Source organism: Rana temporaria, chromosome 13 (genome assembly GCF_905171775.1).
Source record: "Rana temporaria chromosome 13, aRanTem1.1, whole genome shotgun sequence".
Classification (NCBI taxonomy): Eukaryota; Metazoa; Chordata; class Amphibia; order Anura; family Ranidae; genus Rana; species Rana temporaria.
In genome coordinates, this window is record NC_053501.1 from 48,846,926 (window position 1) to 48,868,519 (window position 21,594).

At 42.8% G+C, this 21,594-nt stretch overlaps 1 protein-coding gene across 1 annotated transcript in view; it reads left to right on the forward strand.

Moving 5' to 3' along the window:
- Positions 1–21,594, forward strand: part of SIPA1L1 (signal induced proliferation associated 1 like 1) — a 331,939-nt gene that overhangs the window by 292,354 nt on the left and 17,991 nt on the right. The window contains 4 exon segments of the mRNA XM_040332639.1: positions 5,365–5,590; positions 12,519–12,665; positions 20,799–20,893; positions 20,896–20,915. Coding sequence (XP_040188573.1) covers positions 5,365–5,590; positions 12,519–12,665; positions 20,799–20,893; positions 20,896–20,915 — 488 coding nt within the window.

The window sequence follows — 21,594 nt, forward strand, 5'->3', positions numbered from 1 at the left end:
TGTAGTGGGCTGTCAGCATTATCTTTCTATCCTTCTTCTTTTCAGCCTGTCTCCCCTTTCTCTCCCCTGGTTTTCCCCAAGGTGCTTGATCCAGTCCCTGAGATCTGCTATGTTCTCAGGGAATACAAGTTGTGGGTTACCTGAACAAGTTGGTATAAGATTAGTCATCCCTATCCCTGTCAGCCAACTTTCAGTGCAGTGCAGACTGTGCACAGAAATCATTGCTGAAACTAGTGCACCTAGACCTGCAATTGAAATCAACCCTGTCCCGAGTTTTCCTGCTTCTGGACAAACGTCTGTCCCTCCGTTCCTATGGCCGAATCCTTCAATCCCAGGGTGGTCACTTGATGTGTGCTTGCATGACTATCTTGTGCCTGTTGATGGTCTTCTTTGAGACAGTGCCATACACCCAGTTTCACCACAGGCCATTGCAATTCAAGATTCTGGCAGCATTGGAGAAACAGATACAGTTCTTGAACCTTTCCATGCATCTGACCTGCAAGGCTAGACTCCTTCCTGGCATGGGGGATTTCCAACCCTGTGCTCAAGTCAGGGAAACCCTTTCCCCCAAATCCGTGGATAGCTCTCACAATAGATGCTATCCTTTTGTTCTGAGTGGAGGAGTCCTGAATGCCCTCCCTATACTGAGAACTTGGTCATCGAAGAAAGCCTGTCTTCACATCAACATCATGAAACTGAGGGCAGTTCAGTTGTCTATTCAGTGCTGGACCCCTCAGTTGTGAGGTCACCTGACAAGAATGTAGTCAGACAGTGCTACAGCCTTGACCTAAAAAAAACATCAAGGTGGCACCAGAAATCACAACGCTCAAAGGAAGGTGAATTCGGTCATTTCTTGGGCAGAACTGCGTGTTTAAGCCCCTTCCACTGTTCTCATGCCAGATGAGGAAAAATTGGCAGGTGCATTTTCTCTGTCATCAACATCTGGATCCAGGGGTATTAGGTCTCCATCTGGAGGTGTTCCTAGCCCTTTGACACAGGTTTGGGCACCGGATATGGTATCCAGTTTGTTGCCAGGTCCAGGGACCTTTGGGCCTTTGCAGCAGATACTCTGGTGACTCCCTTGGATCACTTCAAACTGATCTAAGCCCTTTGACCTCTTCAGCTTCTGCCTTGCTCTGCAGGATCAAGATGGAAGGCATTGCAATGATTCTCATAGTACTGAACTGGCTCAGAAGAGTGTGGTACTCGGACATATTTTTAGCAGACTCTCCACTTGTCTTTACGGAACACATACCTTCTGACCCAGGTATCCATTTGCTGTCCTGCTTCTTGATTACCGACTGTAAGCGCTTGGCCTTCCAGCCCTCATTAAGGCATTGGTACAGGGTTTTGCATGCATCCCCTCTCGCTATACATTTCCTTTTGACTGGAGTGAACCTTAACCTAGTTGTTTTGGCCTTTCAAAGGCTGTGCTTTCAAATATTTAGGCATATTCCTTTATCTGACCTTACAGGGTGGCTTTTCTTTCCAAGTTAGTGGCCCTATTGTGGGAAGAGGCCTTCAATGTTGTTTTAAGGCGTAAAGCCTCTTTACTCCCTAGGGAAGTTTCCTCCTTCCCTCTTTGTCTTGTGCCATGTACGAAAAGGAAATTTGTGTAGGAGTGTTACGGAGCTGTCAGAGTGGGGAGCCGCCTAACACTGTGTCTGGCCAATCGGAACGCGTTTCAAAGACACCACCAAGCCTCCTTCATCAGCTCTGCCTGTTGCCTACTGCCCTTGATTACCCCTTTGTGCTTCCTGAGAGTTCCCTCTGGGATTTCTGCTTCTAATTTCACCATTGCTAGGTGGATTAGACAAGTCATCTTTTGAGCCTATTGTCTCAAGGATAGTGCTCCATTCTTCCCTGTTAAGGCACAGTATATCAGATCTGTTGATGCTTTACGGGAATTTTAACATTGGGCATCCTGTGTTTTTTTTATTTATTGTGAAGCAAACAAAAAATAGGACAAAATAACAGAAAAAGTCAATGTGCATAACTATTCACCCCCCTAAAGTCAATACTTTATGGAGCCACCTTTTGCGGCTATCACAGCTCCAAGTCGCTTTGCATAAGTCTCTATGAGCTTGCCACATCTTACCACTGGTACTTTTGCCCATTCCTCCTTGCAAAACTGCTCCAGCGCATTCAAGTTGGATGCTTTGCGCTTGTGAACAGCAATCTTGTAGTCTGACCACAGATTTTCTATTGGATTGAATTCTGGGCTTTGACTAGGCCATTCCAACACCTTTTGGGAGTCTCCAAACGTGCATTTTCGCAAACTCAAAATGTGCCATTTTGTTTTTTGCTAAAAAGTAATAGCTTTCTTCTGGACACTCTTCCATAAAGCCCAACTCTATGGAGTGTACGGCTTATTGTTGTCCTATGTACAGATACTCCAGTCTCTTCTGTGGAACTCTGCAGCTCCTCCAGAGTTAACTTGGGTCTCTGTGCTGCCTCTCTCATTAATGCCCTCCTTGCCCATTTTGTGAGTTTTGGTGTGCCGCCGTCTCTTGGGTTTACTGTTGTGCCATGTTCTTTCCATTTGGGTATGAAAGATTTTATGGTGCTCCTAGGGATCATCAAAGATTTGGATATTTTTATATAACCTAACCCTGACTTGTAAATCTCAACAACATTGTCCCTTACTTGTTTGGAGAGTTCCTTGGTCTTCATGGCAGTGATTGGTTAGTGGTGCCTCTTGCTTAGGTGTTGCAGCCTTTGGGGCCTTTGAAAAAGGTGTGTATATGTAATGACAGATCATGTGACACTTAAATTGCACACAGGTGGACATCATTTCACTAATTATGTGACTTCTGAAGGTAATTGGTTGCACCAGAGCGTTTTATGAGCTTTATAACAAAGTGGTGAATACATACACACATGCCAATTATCATTTTTTTATTTCTGAAAAATTGTTTTATGTGTATATTTTTCTAATTTTACTTCACCAACTTAGATTATTGTGTTCTGATCCATCACATAAAAGATTAAAAAACATTGAACTAAAGGCTGTAATGTAACAAAATAGGTAAAAAGCCAAGGGGGGTGAATACTTTTGCAAGGCACTGTACATACAGTAGGTGGCCGTCCTTACTGGAGATTGTTCCTGTAAATTGCAAATAAAGGCGACGGCACTTACCGTTGCTCACAGGCCTTCCTCAGTCCACCACACCGGGTCCCGCATGCACAGTCAACTCCACAGTCCCACACAGCACAGTGAATGATGGCCGGGAAACCGGAAGTGACGAAGCAGTGCCACCATCCTTCGGTCCCCGCCAATCAAACACAGACAAGGGGACAAATGAGTGGAGAGTGGGAGTGTTTGCAGGCACATCGCTTGCGTCCCGAACACTCCTTTGTTGATTGCAAGCTGGGAAGCTTCCCATAGACCGCTGTGTGTCCGGTGCCTGGAAACTCATAAAAGTAAACACTTTTTTTTTTTTTTATTATTGAAAATAGCTTGGGGGTTGGGCGCACTGATGCTGCCAAAGCTCTAAAGTCATAGCACACGTCTTGTAGTTCCAACCAAGTAAAATGTGCACTTCACTGAAAGAGCAAAATCCCTTATATAGTTCTGAGCTTTTAATAATGGTTGTCCAGGGCGCTCTGTTTCCATGACAACCGCGCAGTAGGTATTCCTTTCCGTGCTTAAAGCCAAAAAGGTGCTAGAAAATAACAGGTTATGTCAAGATGTCAGGACTCTGCATGCTGATCTGGTGTCTTATGTGTGGCAGTATGTCTCTGTCTAAATAGGATATAGTTTTCCATACAATACCTCTGGTGTCATTTCTCCATTGTCCTAATTATTGCTTATAGAGACCCTTCACTGTACAATTCTTTTTGCAGCAGACCTGAGCTGAGCATCTAGTAATGCAGGTGTAGATTGAGCTGTGTTCAGCTTCCCTAGAGGCAAATAATGAGTGCTGGATGAGCTCATAATCGCACACAAATTTTCTGGTGCATCTCGTGCAATCGGTGAGCATTCCCTGCTCTTCTGGATAAAGTATATAAGTATGTCTCTTGCTGGCAAAGTCACAGGGGTGATGGCACAGATCCTACATATGTGGGCCTATTCAGATCAAATGCAGTCCAATGCATTTTTTCTGCATCGCAAAAGCATGGACAGTAGGTTACATGGGTTCCATTGGCATAGTTCACACCACCAACCTGCTGCATTTTTTCTGCACTGAATTGTACTGGAATGGGGCAAAATGAACCAAGAACATGCATGCAGAAATGCATCCAAAGTGTGTTTTTTGTGGTGTGAACTGTAAGCAAAACCGAATCCAGAATGCATCCCAGGTGCGTTTTTGTGGTGTGAACTAGCCCTCAGGGATAAGCAAGTATCCTAAAAGCCATCATTCTCAGTGGGTCATCTACCTGTTGGCCTTAAAGCTGAACTCCAGCTTTTGATACGCTTTACATAGTTTGTTTGGGCAAAGCCGGCCCAAACAAACTACAGTATGTCCCTCGCTAACATATGAGTCTGCGGTATAAGCTGGATGTAGCTGAGGTTCCATACAGCATATCATACTGTGTTCCGGGTTGGAGCCAAGACTTCCTGTTTCATCCCCGAAACACATGGTATGCTGTATGTAGCCTCAGCTGAGCGGCCTCACATGTTGGTCAGATACATTATGTCAAAAATGGTACTACAGCGCTACTAATAAATAAATAATTAAAAAAATAAACAACAAATAAATAAATAATATAGCTGCAAACACAAAGGTGTACAAAACCAAATGTGAAAAATGAAGAAAATGGGTGCTGCGCTAATATTAACTTGTTGTAAACATACAATAGTGCACAAGAGATCCCCAAATAAATAAAGGGGCATCAAGGTGCAAATAAACATTAATATAATGAATATAATTGAAGAAAATGGTGAAGTGCTAGTGCCAAATCATAAAACAGTCCCGTGAAAGGACCAGCATAGAACTTCCATGTAAAAGACACACTGCACAATCTCTGTGGAAAAAAGACAAGACAACATTTTTTGTTAATGCAATCAGTCTAATCCCTTAAATTTGACATCAGCCTCTTGAAATCCCTGTAAAACCGAGACAGTGAGGGAGAAGCAGCACAAAGAACCAATCAAGTGTGCTGCAGTGCATGGGCCATGTTAACAGGAGAAGAGAGCAGAGTGATAGTCAAGCTTATCGGGCATTACCTGAGGGTACAATTTCAACATATAATGGGGATCTAAAGGTGCCAAGTCTTTGGTACTTTTCCCTCTGCTTACAACCTTTAAAATTGTCTATATATATATATATATATATATATATTATCCAGTCTAGTACCAAAGAAGTAAACGAGATACAGGTGCAATATTTAAAGGCTTTGTTTTCTTTTTTTTTTTCCCAGTCATCTTTTCCTACAACTCCAACTAGCAAGCGGTCTTTGCACAGGACACTTTCTGATGAGAGTATCTACAGCAGTCAGCGAGAGATGGTATTTATCAATGCACGCACATCACTCCTGGACCAGGCACTGCCCAATGATGTTCTCTTCAGTAGCACCTACCCATCTCTGAATAAGTCTCTGCAAATGCGCAGACCATCATATACTCTCGGTATGACGTCAATACATGGTGAGAAATGTCACAATTTATTTTTCTATCACTTAAAGTGGTTGTAAACCTCAGTCATGAAATCTGAACAAAACACATATACCTGCAGTGTTTACTTATCTCACTCCAAACCTTTAAGTGTCTCTTATCTCTGGTGCTTCGTTCCTCTGTTATCATTATGAGTCACTTTTGAGAAGTTTTTCCGATGCATCAGATACATTTGTGATGCGGATACATTGTGATCAGCAAAACACCCCCCCCCCCCCCACAATACATGTGCAAGGATATAAAGACATTTACATTTTGAGATACAGCCTAGGATAGGAAAATGTCAGCATTACAAATACTACCTTTACAGGAGCCCCAAAGCAATGTTAACATACTGACAACACCTGCCCATACAGGATTGGTATTGGAGTACCCAACATGACTACCAACAAAGTCTAAAGTTATCTGCATCCCTTAATATGAGTAATCAACCCGACTCCTCATGTTTAATTATGACAGCCTCAAGTAAGTGTGGATGAGTCAGAAGTCCAACCTTGCCATACCTTCTGAAATTTGGTATGTGGCTTTATAGAATGGCAATGCCTTATTAATGAGGGTCTTCGAATAAGTCAGTGGGGGTGCCTCAGCTTTCTTCCAATATAGAAGAATCGCTTTATGTGCATAAAACAGAGTAATAGTAAGGTCCTCTGCACTCTGAGGGGGTGCTAATTCTTCCACCAGACCAAGTAAACACACCGCAATAGTCAAGGGTATACAAAGAGCTGTAATATCTTAAGGGCCTAAACCACCGCCTGCCAGAATAGCTGTAATAATGGGCATTGCCACAATATATGCTCAAAGCCTGCTGGAGAATGCTGCAACAGTTCATCAGAAGCAGAAATATTGACATGTCTGGCACGAGTGTAATAAATCCGATGGAGAATTTTATATTGAACAAGGTGGCTTCTGGAGCACACCAAATATTTAAAGGTCCAATCCTACATATCATCCCAATCATTGCCATTGAAAACTGGGTATCACAGACATCCACCACTCCCTGCAACTTTCAATAGATTTAGGTCTGATCGTAAACAAATCTTTATAGGGTTCAGAAAGCCTTGTGGGGAGTTGTTCTGATGCCAGCAATTGTTCTAGGTCTGAGGATTGGATCTGTAAAGCTGTGCTTCCAAACAAAGAAAGGCAAGCATGGCACAGTTGCAGGTAGCTGGAATAAAATACCAATTGTGAAGTTGAATTTTGGACTTGAAGTTCATTAAATGTAAGCAGCTGCCTGCTTTCTACAATATCCCTAAGCTGCCTTACCCCCTTCTCTACCCACACAATGGTCTGGGTAGACTGTCACGGAGGTTGCTATAAATAGATTAGCAGGAAGCTGGCCCTGTTACAAAACACCTCTTAGAATCTCTGCCTATGATAAGAGGGGGTGTGTGCCTTTCCTCCCATCACTAATGTTCGCTATCTTGGCTGTATGCCCAGAAATCACACTCTGTGTTAAACAGGAAGAGAAAACATGTAGAGAAAACATGTAAAACCTATGTATGGAGATTTGGTTTAACCCTGTGTATTATCTGAGGCTGTTTACTTCACTGGGTGTATGGGGGGGTTTACATCATAATGGGATCCGGTATTGCAGCAAAATTATACAAATGGTGATTATACCAGAGTGGCGTAAAAGGAAAATTTTGTGCCCTCTAGCTGCATAACGTTTCGTACCTTATCCCATGTCTTAACCGTAACCCGCATAGAGCTAGTCAGTACCTTGTAGTAGAGGGTGCGCATCTTCACTGGTCTCACGATTTGATTATGATTATCCTGTATTCTCTTTAATTTGATTCCGCGATGCATCACAATTCATGTCCATGCACCATTTTATTTTATTTTATCTGTTCAAAAAAAAAACAGCAGACAGCTTAGAGGAGCTCCAGGCAACCCCAAAATACTAGAGACTGCGGACATGATACATGAGACGATCAGAGACTGCGGACCTGATACAGGAGACGGTCAGAGACTGCGGACCTGATACAGGAGACGGTCAGAGACTGCGGACCTGATACAGGAGACGGTCAGAGACTGCGGACCTGATACAGGAGACGGTCAGAGACTGCGGACCTGATACAGGAGACGGTCAGAGACTGCGGACCTGATACAGGAGACGGTCAGAGACTGCGGACCTGATACAGGAGACGGTCAGAGACTGCGGACCTGATACAGGAGACGGTCAGAGACTGCGGACCTGATACAGGAGACGGTCAGAGACTGCGGACCTGATACATACAGGAGACGGTCAGAGACTGCGGACCTGATACATACAGGAGACGGTCAGAGACTGCGGACCTGATACATACAGGAGACGGTCAGAGACTGCGGACCTGATACATACAGGAGACGGTCAGAGACTGCGGACCTGATACATACAGGAGACGGTCAGAGACTGCGGACCTGATACATACAGGAGACAGTCACAGACTGCGGACCTGATACATACAGGAGACGGTCACAGACTGCGGACCTGATACAGGAGACGGTCACAGACTGCGGACCTGATACAGGAGACGGTCACAGACTGCGGACATGATACAGGAGACGGTCACAGACTGTGGACAATGTCCCCATAACATCCCCCCCAAACGACAATGTATGCCATTTCATTAATTATGGTTTATGTATGTCTTATTGTCTTGGTGATTGATTCACATCACTACTTCATTGATACCTATTTTTTGTATGATTTATGGTTTTGCTCATCACTGCCCCACACATGCAATGCATGGCTGCATGTGTGAGGCAGTGATGAGCAAACCCATAAATCATGCAAAAAAAGTATCAATGAAGTTGTAATGTGAATCAATCAATAAGACATACATAAACCATAATTAATGAAATGCTATGGTCACTTTAATGTTTAGGTCCGCCATCAAGTTTATTTTATTATTTTTGTTACGGTCAATCGGTCATAATTTGGCAAATTTGCACATAATTTTGCCTTTTTTATGTTTCACTCCTTCCCACTCTGGCATGTCACACATAGGACCTACTCCTTGTTTCACCCACTCTACTGCCTAGTCTACTCAATGTGGGGTCTGGAGCTAGAGTCAGTGGCGGCTGGTGCTCAAAATTTTTGGGGGGGCGCAAACAAACGAAAAAAAAATAACAATTGCAGCCTCACTGTGCCCAACAATTGTCGCCACTGTGCCATGCCATCAATTGTCGCCACCCAGGGGCACCCAGCGTGCATCGCAACTCCCGAGCAAACAAATACCAGCCAACCTGCCGGCTGCAGAACATACGGAAACAAATCGGCCCAAAAGAGCAGAGACAATTAACGGCAGCAGTGAGAATGTCTCCACAGGTTAGGCTTTGGCCTGAAACTTATTAAATGTCCCTAACTTTTATACCAGGCTCCCACTGCCTGGTTTCGAGTCAATGGTAGAGTCTGAGTCGTCCTCTCTGGCTCGTGGCTCGTCCCACCAAGGCTGTCCTATATCCCCCCTGCTATATGCTTTGGTTGTGGAACCCCTCGCCATTGCTTTTAGAGCAGACCCAGACATTAAAGGCCTTTTGATCTGGACAGGTGACTGAGGTCATCCATCTATACGCGGACGACATGCTTTTGTACCTGAGTGATGCTGGCCTTTAACTCAAGGCTGCTTTACAGATAATCAAGCAATTCGGGGTGTTCTCTGGTTTGTAGATCAATTGGACCAAATCACAAATCCTTCTATTGGATATAGGCCCTACAGCAGTACAAGCCGCATTCCCCCTGGTCAGAACCAGCAAGATTAGATACCTCTGCATTCAAATCTCCCGATTTTTAATGGATTATATAGACCTTAACCTTAAACCCGTATATGACCTTCTAAAAACCAAAACCCAGACTTGGTCTCGTCTTCCCCTTGGAATCGTGGGACATATTAATTTAGTAAAAATTATACTCCTTCCCAAATTACTCTATTTTCTGTAATGCCCCATATATATCCTGATGCTTATATTTAATTCTATGAAGTCCATTCTTAACACATTAATTTGGGGTCCCTCCCATTACAAGTTATCATAGCGAGCTCTGAAATCCCCTGTCAGCCTGGGTGGCACCACACTCCCTGACCTTGCCTTATACTACATTGCATCTCAGCTATCCCACTTTTTCTACTTTAATATGGAGGACAATATCAGGTATTCCACTCTTGTATGCTCCCCTGCCTCCCGCCCGGTGGCTCACCCCTTTCAGATTTTACTCCGTGGTACTCGCAAGTTGTCTCACATGGGCAATAGGAGCTTATGCTATTCTACCGCTGTAAAATCTGGCAGATGGCTATGACCAACACCAAGGCTTCTACACTTCATACCCATACGCCCCTGTGGGACAATCTGCATTTGCCCGAGTTGCTGACTGTTTCAGACCCTAGGCTCCTGCAAATTAGTGTCCTCGAAGTTGTCTGACCGCCTCACCCACCTCTACATAGTCCATAGAGCCTACTTAACACCAATCCAGCTCTCCAAATATAGGCCGGAGTACAGCCCAGCTGGCCCCAATTGCGGAGATCCGGGAGGCACATTTTATCATTTAATGTGGTCCTGTCCCTCTCTACAAGGCTTTTGGCAACAGGTGGTCAAATTCCTCCAAAAACGTATGGGTCCCCCCTTACTTTGTGCCCCTGTCAATGTCTACTGGGCCTCGTCTGAGGAGGACACATATTTAAAGGTCTTCTTTCAAGAATCTTTGTTCCTGGCCAGAATACAAATAGCCAAGACCTGGATCAAAGAGTCGCCTCAGACTATTCAACAGTGGATTAGGGCCATCATCGTTACCCTCCCCTATAAAAAGGTACTATACTTACACAGGAGTTGCCCGAATAAATAGTACAAAATTTGGGACAGGTGGCTTGAGGACGCTTCCACCTGCACTGTCGAGGTGTGACCCTCACCCAACATTTGAAACTTCCCCCACAGTATATTGTGTCCACTTATCCTCATATTCTCTATTTCCATACTCCCCCCTCTTAGGGCTTATTTGGTCCTGTTAATATGTGCTAGACTGCTTGACTCTTTTCATGTGTGTTCTACGCTATATCCAAATCCAGGCAATCCCTGTTATTTTGACCTTTTATGAGCTACCCTCAGTACGAATATGTCAATGCTTATGATTAGTGCCTGATGCACTTTGTATTTCTATGTCATGTTTTCAGATATGCTCAATAAAACATTTTTTTTGTTAAAAAAAAAAAAAATACATTTTCAAACCATGATTGAACAGGGCAATGGGTCTGTAGGAGGAGCAATCCAGGAGGTCCTTACCTGGTTTTCTCCTCCTACAGACCCATGAGCTTCTGACAAGGAGTCCGGTAGGACATAGTTTTCAATACAAATATATATATATAGGGAACAGGGAGATCCATAAGCAACTCCTTCAATTCAATTCTATTAATCCTTATAAGCAGGTATAGGGGCATATAAGTTGCTATAATATGTGAGAAAAGTATCAAAAATAATTTTGAGGTCCAAGGTAAGCTCCCTAGTGGGCAAGCGGATACACTGGATATTCGTCTGTACCGGCTGGTCCCCCATCAGCATAGCCAGCAACTTGCCATTTTTATCGCACTGCTCAAAAAGAGCTTCTGCTCTCTGTACCCAGGACGTTTGATGTGGAGGGTTAGTTGCCGCCTAGCCTCCAACAGTTTGACATAGGTGTCAGGGGTAGGAGCCAAAGCATGAGCAAGCTGGCAGATTCGTTCCTCCTCCTGCAACCACCGCAAAGTAGCATTATGATCCTGTCAGGTTGCCTTCATTGCCGAAATGTACTGCACTCTCATATAGGTCTTTAATACATCCCAGACTACAGGAAGGGTCGCAGAGGAGACATTGTCCTCCCAATAGGGCCATTCTCCACTTTGAGCCAGCCAGTACTCAACCTCCATGCACATCCCCGTACCCATGGGGGGAATCCAAAATTTACAGACAGGGGTATGATCAGAAAGTCCTCCCAGAAGATATTTTGTGGATCTGACTACTTGAAGCATTGGGGAATTGGTGAAAGCCAAATCAATCCACGAGGAGGATCTGTGGGTTTTAGAAAGAGGAGAGAAACTGACAACCTTTGGATGTTTCCATCTCCACAACTCCGTGAGGAACACAGTCTGCCCACACTAAAAGCTCAGAGGAAGGGCTTAGAGGTGTCAAGCATAGCATACAAAATTGCATTGAAATCCGTGGCTAAGATGAGAGGGAGATGCATGAAGGGAGCCAGTTTACTCTCCACATTGTACAGTACTTGTACCTGGAAGGGCGGAGGAATGTAGACATTTACCAGCACCAATCTGCAAGTGAATAAATCTGCTACCAAATGTGCACGGTGGGAGGGGAACTGGATACATACCTTATGCAGCACAGCCCTGTCCATACTCGCACTGCTCATAAATTCACTCGCCAAATGCGAGCAGGCGAGTGCAAATTTTGAGGGCTGCAATAAAGTTTGTATATTACTTTTTTTTTTTTTTTTTTGTAGTCAGAGAAGGTATTTACGCTCTTCGCTCCAGTTTTTTCTCAACTTTAAAGTTTGTCAAAGTATTTGAAACCAGACAAAGCAACTAACATTTTCAAATGAAGGCCAACAATGGCAGCCCCCATACATATTTCATGGCAGAGTCACTAATACGTTTTTTTAGTTTTGTTTTGTGCAATTGATCAGTCCAAGTTTAAGAAGCCAGAGGGAAGAGCACATCAAAGGGTGGAACTCTGGGACTGTGCAGATGATCTCAGATTCAGTAACTAGAGGGTTTCCTCAGGAACAAGATAGCACCTAAAACCCAAAGCAGGTTTTCTATGACTGTCAAATAGGCCTGCAGATGTTCTAGAACTAAATGCCAGCTTAATTAGTTATTGTCTTGAATATAGATTTTTCTAAAAAATATTCAACAACATCCTGTTTGTTAATTTTATTTTTCAGGTGAATTTTCTGCCTCTGATACCTCCCTCACAGACATTCAGGATCAAAGAAGGCAGCCTATGCCTGACCCTGGACTAATGCCTCTGCCAGATGCTGCATCTGACCTGGAGTGGTCAAACTTGGTTGATGCTGCCAAAGCCTTTGAAGGTAAGAATTTTACACTAAGCAGGCAGCAGAAACCTTACTATACTTTCCAGGCCATTTAAAGAGGAAGTAAATTTCCATCTTTAAATTTTACCTATAGGTAAGCCTATAATAAGTTTTACCTATAGGTAGTGTAAATATCTCCTAAACGTGCACTCTTTAGGAGATATTTACTGTTCATGCAGCCAGTAAAATCACTGGCGCATGCGCTCTGAAGGCCTTTTCTTCAGAGCCCTGTGCCGTGACAGACGGCTTCCGCGCATATGCGCCGGAGTGCTGTCATTGCGACCCCATCCAGTCACAGAGCCGGAGTCCGCTAACACTGAAGCAAGACTGGTGAAGATGGAAGCTGTCTCCAGCAATGACGTTGCATCGCTGGAGGGCTTTTGTTTTGGTAGGTTTCACATAATGTGCTAGTATTTGATGCATACTAGCACATTATGCCTTTGCCTTGTAGGTTAGGAAAAAAAAAACATGTTGTGGTCTGAAACCGCTTTAAAGCTTTATATCCTGCATAGCTTAAAGGGTTTGTAAAGGTATAACATTTTTTCCCTAAATAGCTCCCTTTACCTTAATGCAGTCCTCCTTCACTTACCTCATCCTTCAATTTTTCTTTTAAATGTCCTTGTTTCTTCTGAGAAATCCTCACTTCCTGTTCTTCTGTCTGTAACTACACACAGTAATGCAAGGCTTTCTCCCTGGTGTGGAGAAAGCCTCTTGAGGGGGTGAGCAGGAGTGTCGGGACACTCTCTACTTTGCAGATAGAGAAAGGAGCTGTGTGTTGGTGGGCATCATGACACTCCTGCTCGCCCCACCCCCCTCAAGAGGCTTTCTCCACACCATGGAGAAAACCTTGCATTACGGTGTGTAGTTACAGACAGAAGAACAGGAAGTGACGATTTCTCAGAAGAAATAAGCACATTTAAAAGCAAAATCGAAGGATGAGGTAAGTGAATGACTGGACTGCCCAAAATGCAATATTTTTTACTTTTTGCTATAATAAATATCCCCCAAAAATATATAAAAAAAACAATTTTTTTCCTCATTTAAGGCCAATACGTATTCTTCTACCTATTTTTGGTACAAAAAAATTGCAATAAGCGTTTATCGATTTGGTTTGCGCAAAATTTATAGCGTTTACAAAATAGGGGATAGTTTTATTGCTTTTTTTATTAATAATTTTTTTTTACTACTAATGGCAGCGATCAGTGATTTTTTTTCATGACTGCGACATTATGGCGGACACATCGGACAATTTTGACACATTTTTGGGACTATTTTCATTTTCACAGCAAAACGTGCTATAAAAATGCATTGTTTACTGTGAAAATTACAGTTGCAGTTTAGGAGTTAACCACTAGGGGGTGCTGTAGGGGTTAAGTGTGACCTCATATGTGTTTCTAACTGTAGGGGGGCGGGGCTGGACGTGTGACGTCTTTGATCGTCTTTCCCTTATCTCAGAGAACACACGATCAATGACACTGCCACAACGAAGAACAGGGAAGGTGTGTTTACACACACGTCTCCCCGTTCTTTAGCTCCGGTGACTGATCGCGGGACACCGGCGGCAATCGGGTCCCGCGGTCACGAAGCTTCGGACCGGGTCGCGAGTGCATCGGCGGCGGTGCGCTCGCGACCCCACTGCTGGGCTTAAAGAGACACGTACAGATAGGTGACTGTGCCAAGCCGTGCCATTCTGCCGACGTATATCGGCGTGAAGGGGTCCTTAAGTGGTTAAGCAGCGGTTTTGCAAACAATGTTTTTTTTGGGTTAGAATACACTTTAATGAATAAAAAACATTTTTTTACCCCAATTTTTTGGTTAATGTAAAAGATGAGGTCAAGCAGAGTAAATGGATACCAAACATATCACACTTTAAAATTGCGCACGTTCGTGGAATGGCAACAAACTCTGGAACTTAAAAAAATCTTCATAGGTGATGCTTTAAGTGCCTTTACACGTTATCTGCTTAGAGTTACAGAGCATGTCTAGTGCTAGAATTATTGCTCTCACTCTAACTTTTGCGGCGATACCTCAAGTGTGGTGCCAACACTGTTTACATACGCATACTCGACTTACATATGCTCTCAGTCCTGCGCACAAGCACAGAGGGATAGGGGTGCTTAAAAAATATATTTTTTACTTATTTTATTTTTACACTGTGCCTTTAAAAAGAATGTATCCCTTTTATTCATATTACAAAGCATGTAAACATCCCTTGTTAAAGAAATAAGGATGACAGGCCCTCTTTATGAAGAGATTTCAGGTCAAAAAGACCCCAAATTTCTTCTTTACCTATTTTAAAGCAAAAGATCTCAAAAAAATATTATTTACTTCCAACCTGGACCAGAAGTGACGTCATGATGTCGCTCCTGTCCTCCAAGGCCATAGAGTGAATCAAAGAGTATCTCTAGTCTTTGATCACCTAAGGGAGCGTGAGGGGGGACGTCCCCGCTTGCTGTTTCAGAAAGCATTCCAGAGGCTCATGAGAATGCTTTCATGAGAAAGCCGGCTGCAAAAAAATGGTACCAGGGTTATGACTGATTTTTTTTTAGCCGTAATTCCCATAAACCACTTGCAAACCTCAGTGTATATATGCGTGTTGCGATCGACAAGTGGTTAAACCTGTTCTCTGGGTCACAGAGATTTTTTTTGTTTTGAGAAACTCTGTGACCAATCACGCGATTGTTCCTTTCTTCCATTAGAAGGCAATTGTTCCTTATTTCCAATCATTTAGTATTGTTACACGAGTTTAGAGGAAAATAAGAAGCTATGTGCATTGCTTATATTTGTAGCCACTCTATCATCTGTGGCTGCCATAAAATATTCTAAACAGCTTTTGGTGTGCCCACCATACATATACTGCAGCAGGGCGGCCAGGTGCGCTAAATCACTTAACTGTATGTGATTTTATGCATGCGGTGTAGGGCGTGCCGCAGGAGTGCTGCTCCCGCTGTGATTGGACAAAGCAGGAGCCAATTAGTGGACCCGTAAATCGTTCACAGGAGACACAGAGCAGCGGTGTAACCCCCCCCCCCCCCACAGTTAGTGAGCACTTCCTTAGGACACTCTTACTTGATCGCCCCCCTAGTGTTAACCCTTTTCCTGCCGGTGTCATTTATTCAGGGATCAGTGCATTTTTTTAGCACTAATCACTGTATTGGTGTCACTGGTCCCCAAAAAGTGTCACTTAGGGTCAGATTTGCTACAAATGTTGCAGTTCCGCTAAAAATGACTGATCATCGCATTTACTAGTAAAAGAAAAAAAAAGAAAAATGCCATAAATATAACCCATAGTTTGTAGACGCGATAACTTTTGCATAAACTAACCAATAAACGCTTATTGGTTTTTTTTTTGTACTAAAAATATGTAGCAGAATAGATATTGGCCTATACGAATGAAGACATTTTATTGAGACTGTGTTATAATAGAAGATGAGGAATGTTTTTTTTTTATTATTCAAAATTGCTGCTCTTTTATTTATAGTGCAAAAAATAAAAACCGCAAAAGTGATCAAATACCACCAAAAGAAAGCTCTATTTGTGGGAAAAAAAAGGACATCAATTTTTTTTGGGTATAGCGTTGCATGACTGTGCAATTGTCAGTTAAATGGTTTGTAAACCCTTGTGTTTTTTAACCTTAATGCGTCCTATGCATTAAGGTGAAAAAATGCCTGGCAGTCACCAGCCCCCCCACCCCCCCCCCCCTTTTTACTTACCTGAGCCCCGAATTTTCCTTGTGGGGATGCGCTGTCCCTCTCTCCACGGGGTCCCGACTCTGGGTTGGATAAATTGATAACAGCGCAGCCATTGGCTCCCAATGCTGTCAATCAAATCCAATGACGCGTGCGCCAGGGGACGGGGCAGACTCATACATTCGGCCGGAGCCGCGATCAAGGAAGTGAGATGGCGGCGGTGGAGAAGAGGAACGAGGGCCACTGTGGGGGGTTCGATCTCAGGTAAGTATTACATGATGAGCTAGTATGCTATGCATACTAGCTCATTATGCCTTTGTCTTGCAGGTTGTTTTTTTTTTTTAGAGGAGGGTTTACTTTCTCTTTAAAGCAATGCAGTGCCGTATCGGGAAAAAATGGCCTGGTAAGGAAGTGGGTAAAACCTTCCTGGGGTTGAAGTGGTTAAAGTGTACAGGACACAGACAAGGTGTTGATAGACCCTGGGTTATAGGTTTGTACCTCCGGGTAATTGGATACTGGCAAAGTTTGCAAAGACACTTTCTCTATAACCCTAACCCATTCCTTAAGTTCTCCTTGTTTTGCTAGTGTCCTAATGTAATAGACCTCTTCGTCTTTACAAAGAAATCATGTTTAGCTTAACCACATTTTTCTTTTTCTTTATTATTTTATCTTCATATTCTTCAGTCAACGCCTCACTGTCTTCTTATGCCACACATAGAAGCAGTTTATCTGACTGGCTCAACGTTGGTAAACTTTGAGCAATGTACCCAGACCCAGTGCTTTAAGGACTGTCTGTAATGTTGCTTTGGACACTGGATCTTGCATGATTGCTCACCTTGGCACACAGTGCAATACCTGTAGTCAACTGCAGGGTGCTATAGAGGTCCAGGGCCTGTACCTGGACTTTGCATACAGTCCAGTATCATAGACAGGCAAGACAGGGTCACTTCTGACCACTACTGTTAACGAACAGGGCAACATTTGAATTTTATTCACTATGGTGTAAAGTTTTCACACATTTAGCACAAAAACATTTGAACACTTAGAACTTGGTCACACCACATGTTGCACATTTTACCACCACTTCTGCCTAGAAGCCTCTTTGCCACCAGAATTCACTATAGGCAATCTACAACCAGGTTAGCCATGTTTCTTTTTGCTTAACTCAAGTTGAAAATTTTCCTATTCTGACTTAAAACCCCCCCGACAAATACCTTCAAATTTAAAAATGTCACATGGAATCCAAAAGGTCAGTTATTGTCCCCCCTGAGACAATGAGAATACATGGCATTCGTAGACATCAAGATGTCTATCTATTTGGTCCGCATTTATCTGCCATTCTTCTATTTTTGAATGAATACTCTGCTCCCACAGCAGCCCTGCACCTCTGTTTGCCTTTTTTTAGAACTCGGACATCCCAGTAACAGGCTTATCTAGAGGATCTTTACTCGAAGGACTCTCTCTTCCAGCTGTCAGCAAATGTTTATTGCACAATTCAGATGCTCCAGGCTTTTGGGTTGAGTGATCAATTTAGATAAATCTGCTTTCCAGCCCTTTTACTCTTCCTGGAATACTTGGGTCTGATTCTGGACACACCCCAAGAAAAGATTTTCCTACCAGAAAAGAAATGATTTTGCTTGGAGCCCACACGCAAGAACTGAGGTCAAAAGACATGAGTTTTCGGTTTCATGGAGGCTGTACTATTTTCCCAATTACATTCAAGAGCTCTCCAACACAACATCTTGTTGACCTATAACAGGCATTCTCCTTCTGTCAGCCTACCCATTCTCCTGTTCAACAAAGCAAGGAACTCCCTATTTTGGTGGATTTCAAGCCCAATAAGCACCAGTCTTTTAGTGGAGGACTGTTCCAGTCCTTATGGTCCACTGTGACAGCCAAGCTACCTATAAACATCCTGGAGCTCAGAGCAGTTTGGATGACTCTGTAACACTGGACCCCCCTTCTGTGTGGACACCTAACTTGGGTGCAGTCAGACCATGCCATGGCTGTGGCCTACATAAATCATCAAAGGAGCACCAAGAGTCATCCAGCCTTGAAGGAAGCAAGCAGAATATTTTCATGGACAGACACTCACTGCTCAACATCTGTTCAGTCTACATTCCAGAAGTGGAAAACTGGAAAGCAGATTACCTCACCTGGCTTCCAAGTCCACCATCCTGAGACGGATAGGAAAGCGGTTTGCTAAAACTTACATTCTCAAGGACAAATCTCTTCCTGCTCTTTTTTGTGCCCATTCCACCAGACTGGTGAGAGTTTCCTGTGCATTTTGGCACCAAGCCTCTGTAACCCAGCTGTGTAAGGCACCTGGTCGTCTGTATACTCAAAGTTTCAATCTTCTGCAGGTGCAACTTTCAGCCACAAGGTTCTTGCAACGGCACTCTGCAGCTGACCTTGTTTTTTGGCCTGTTGGTATGGTTCTGGTTTCCTAGTTGCTGACCACACCTTCTTTTATTGCTTTGGGACGTGCTTGGGTCCCGTGCTTTGCCTGTGTCCTGTCCAATTATGGGGAAGAGGTGGCTAATCCCAACTGCACACTAGCAGTAAAAGCTTCCCTTCAGAAAATAAAACATTCTGCAGAGAAAGTTGTGGGATGCAGATTAGCTTCTCTGAACAAAATCTACAAGATCCCTGTATCAACAGGGCTGGCAAAATAGTGAGTGATCCGTCCCACCCTGGAAACTATCTTTTTGAACTCCTGCCACATGGCAGGAGTTCAGAAATATAAAGGTGAGGACAAAATGGATTCAAGGAAAGTTTCTTTTCCAAGACCTATCAAAAGCCCTAAATGGTCATTTAAAAAAAAAATGGTATTTAATTGTAGGTGACTTTGCTTGCTGCTGTAGCGAGGGTTTTTTTTTTTTTTTTTTAATAGGGGTATAATTGTCTATAGTTATGTTAACATATGTGTGGAGCTTTTATAAAATGTAATTGTAATTTGTATTGCAATGACAATAAAGTATTTATCTTATCTTAACTACTTTCCATCCAGGCCAATTTTGCTCCTACATGTAAAAATCATAATTTTGGTAGAAAATTACTCAGAACCCCAAAAAATATGTATGTTTTTTTTACCCTAAGGAATAAAATGGCGATTGTTGCAACTTTTTATGTCACATGGTATTTGTGCAGCAAATTTATTGAAAATATTGCTTTATTGTAGCCATATAAAATCTAATAAAAACATCGAACAACAAAATTACATGCTGAACGCAGATTGGTGACTAAACTTTATTGCTTCAAAGAGCCTTTAGACTTTTTTCATAATTTGTAACTATAATATTCCTACCTCACACTTTCCCTGGCTTGTCTAGGACTAGGTTGTGCCTCCCAGATTTTAGTTCCATTTTTCTGCTATCTTGTACACAGCATCTATACCTTTTGGCATTGCAGATGCATGTTGTGCTCTATAAAAAGTAATGGTTGCCCAAAATATAGACATGAATCAGCAGTGACAATATTGACCTCCAACATATCATTCCACTGTAGTGAAAACAGTCACAGCCTATAGTAGCAGCTCTGCTCTGAATTTAAGAACAGTCCAGCATTATTCCATCCCATCACAGGAAGCTGCTTTAGGTGGATTTTGCTGGCAGGATCAACAGAATTTGTGTGATTTTTGAGAGAGAGCGAACTGACATTTTTTTCAGCTGCCCTGAACTCTCCTCTGTTATCTTATCAGTACATTACACAGGGTCGTTTCTAGGCAGTTGAGTTTAGAGGCTTTTTTTTGGAAAGAAAAAAATGCGTTCAGAGGCATTTGAAATGCTAAATGCCTGTAACAGCTTGTAAACGCAGCAACTCGCGTTTAGCCACGTTTCATTTTAATGGAGATACATTTTTGACTATTTGAAAAAAAGAAAACTCTTCTAAGCCCAAACGCAGCTAAACACGACATGTACACATGGCAAAACTGATATTTTTTAATGTCGGTTACTATCTGTAAAGTTAAATTGTTCAGGAGAGATTTCAAAACGTCCTGTGTACATTAAGCCTTGTATAACCAAGCTGTGTCAGATACTGTGGATAACTTTTTTTTTTTTTTTGTCTACCCCCTGTACTGAATGCTTTTCCACTCTTACATGTCAAACTTATTGTGAAATCCGCATTACAATAGTTACTTTCAATGTAGTAGAAGTACCGTTTCTGAAAATATTGTTCCTTTAAAGCATTTAGATATTTATTAATTTATTTTTTGCGTGTCCTTCACACATTGTATTCTTGTCAAGGAATGCCATCAGGCAAGGATGTGCAAGGAGCAATGATGACAGGTATAATGCAGTCATCAATGGCAACCTATCGGACATCACCCCCATTGATCATCATTGATCACTAGAAGAGGCACAGCAGCGACTCCATATGCATTTATATTGATTATAGGCAGAAAATGCTGAACTTATCGTTATTGTTATTATTGTTGTAGATCAGAGAGCTTCCTTCTTTGCCTCCACAGAAGATGAGCACAGACAGGAAGTTCAGCTATCAGTTGTTGACCAGCTGGAGGGTCAGCCAGCTTCCCCCAGTCCAGTCCTTACTATGGGTAAGAAATCGATTTATTTATTTTTTCAGGCAAATATAATAAAAGAAGTAGGCTGTACAAGTCAACTTACAGTGGCATGAAAAAGTATGCGAACCCTTGGAATGCCCTAATTTTCGGCAGTAATTTATAAAAAAATATACGGTACTAGCCGGTCGAACCTCTTTTGGCAGCAGTGACTTCAAGCAAGCACTTTCGTAGCTATGGATCAGATCTTCACAATGCTCAGTCAGAATTTTTGACCATTCCTCTTTACAAAACTGCTTCAGTGAAGACATATTTGTAGGATGTCTGGTGCGAACGGCTCTCCTGCGGTCATTCACAGTACTCTATGGAGTAAATGTCTGGTCTCTGACTGGCCTTCCAAAAAGCGCATTTTATTTTTCTTCTAGTCAGTCTGTGGTGGATTTAAGTGGAGTTCCACCCAGGAAAAAAACATTTGCCCAAAAATCATAAAAAAAATTAAAAAGAAAAATGTGAAAAAAAAATTTATACTCACCCGAAATACCTGTTGCTATGCGGAAGTTCGTAATCTGCCTCTTCCGTAGCCGCGGTCTGTCTTCTTCATCTTCTCCTAGTGAATGGGGCGCGCTGCTTTCTGGGAACTGTGTGTGTTCTCAGAGAGCATCCGCCCATTCACAAGTCAGCGCGAGACTCGCGCAGTAGGAAATGGGCAGTGAAG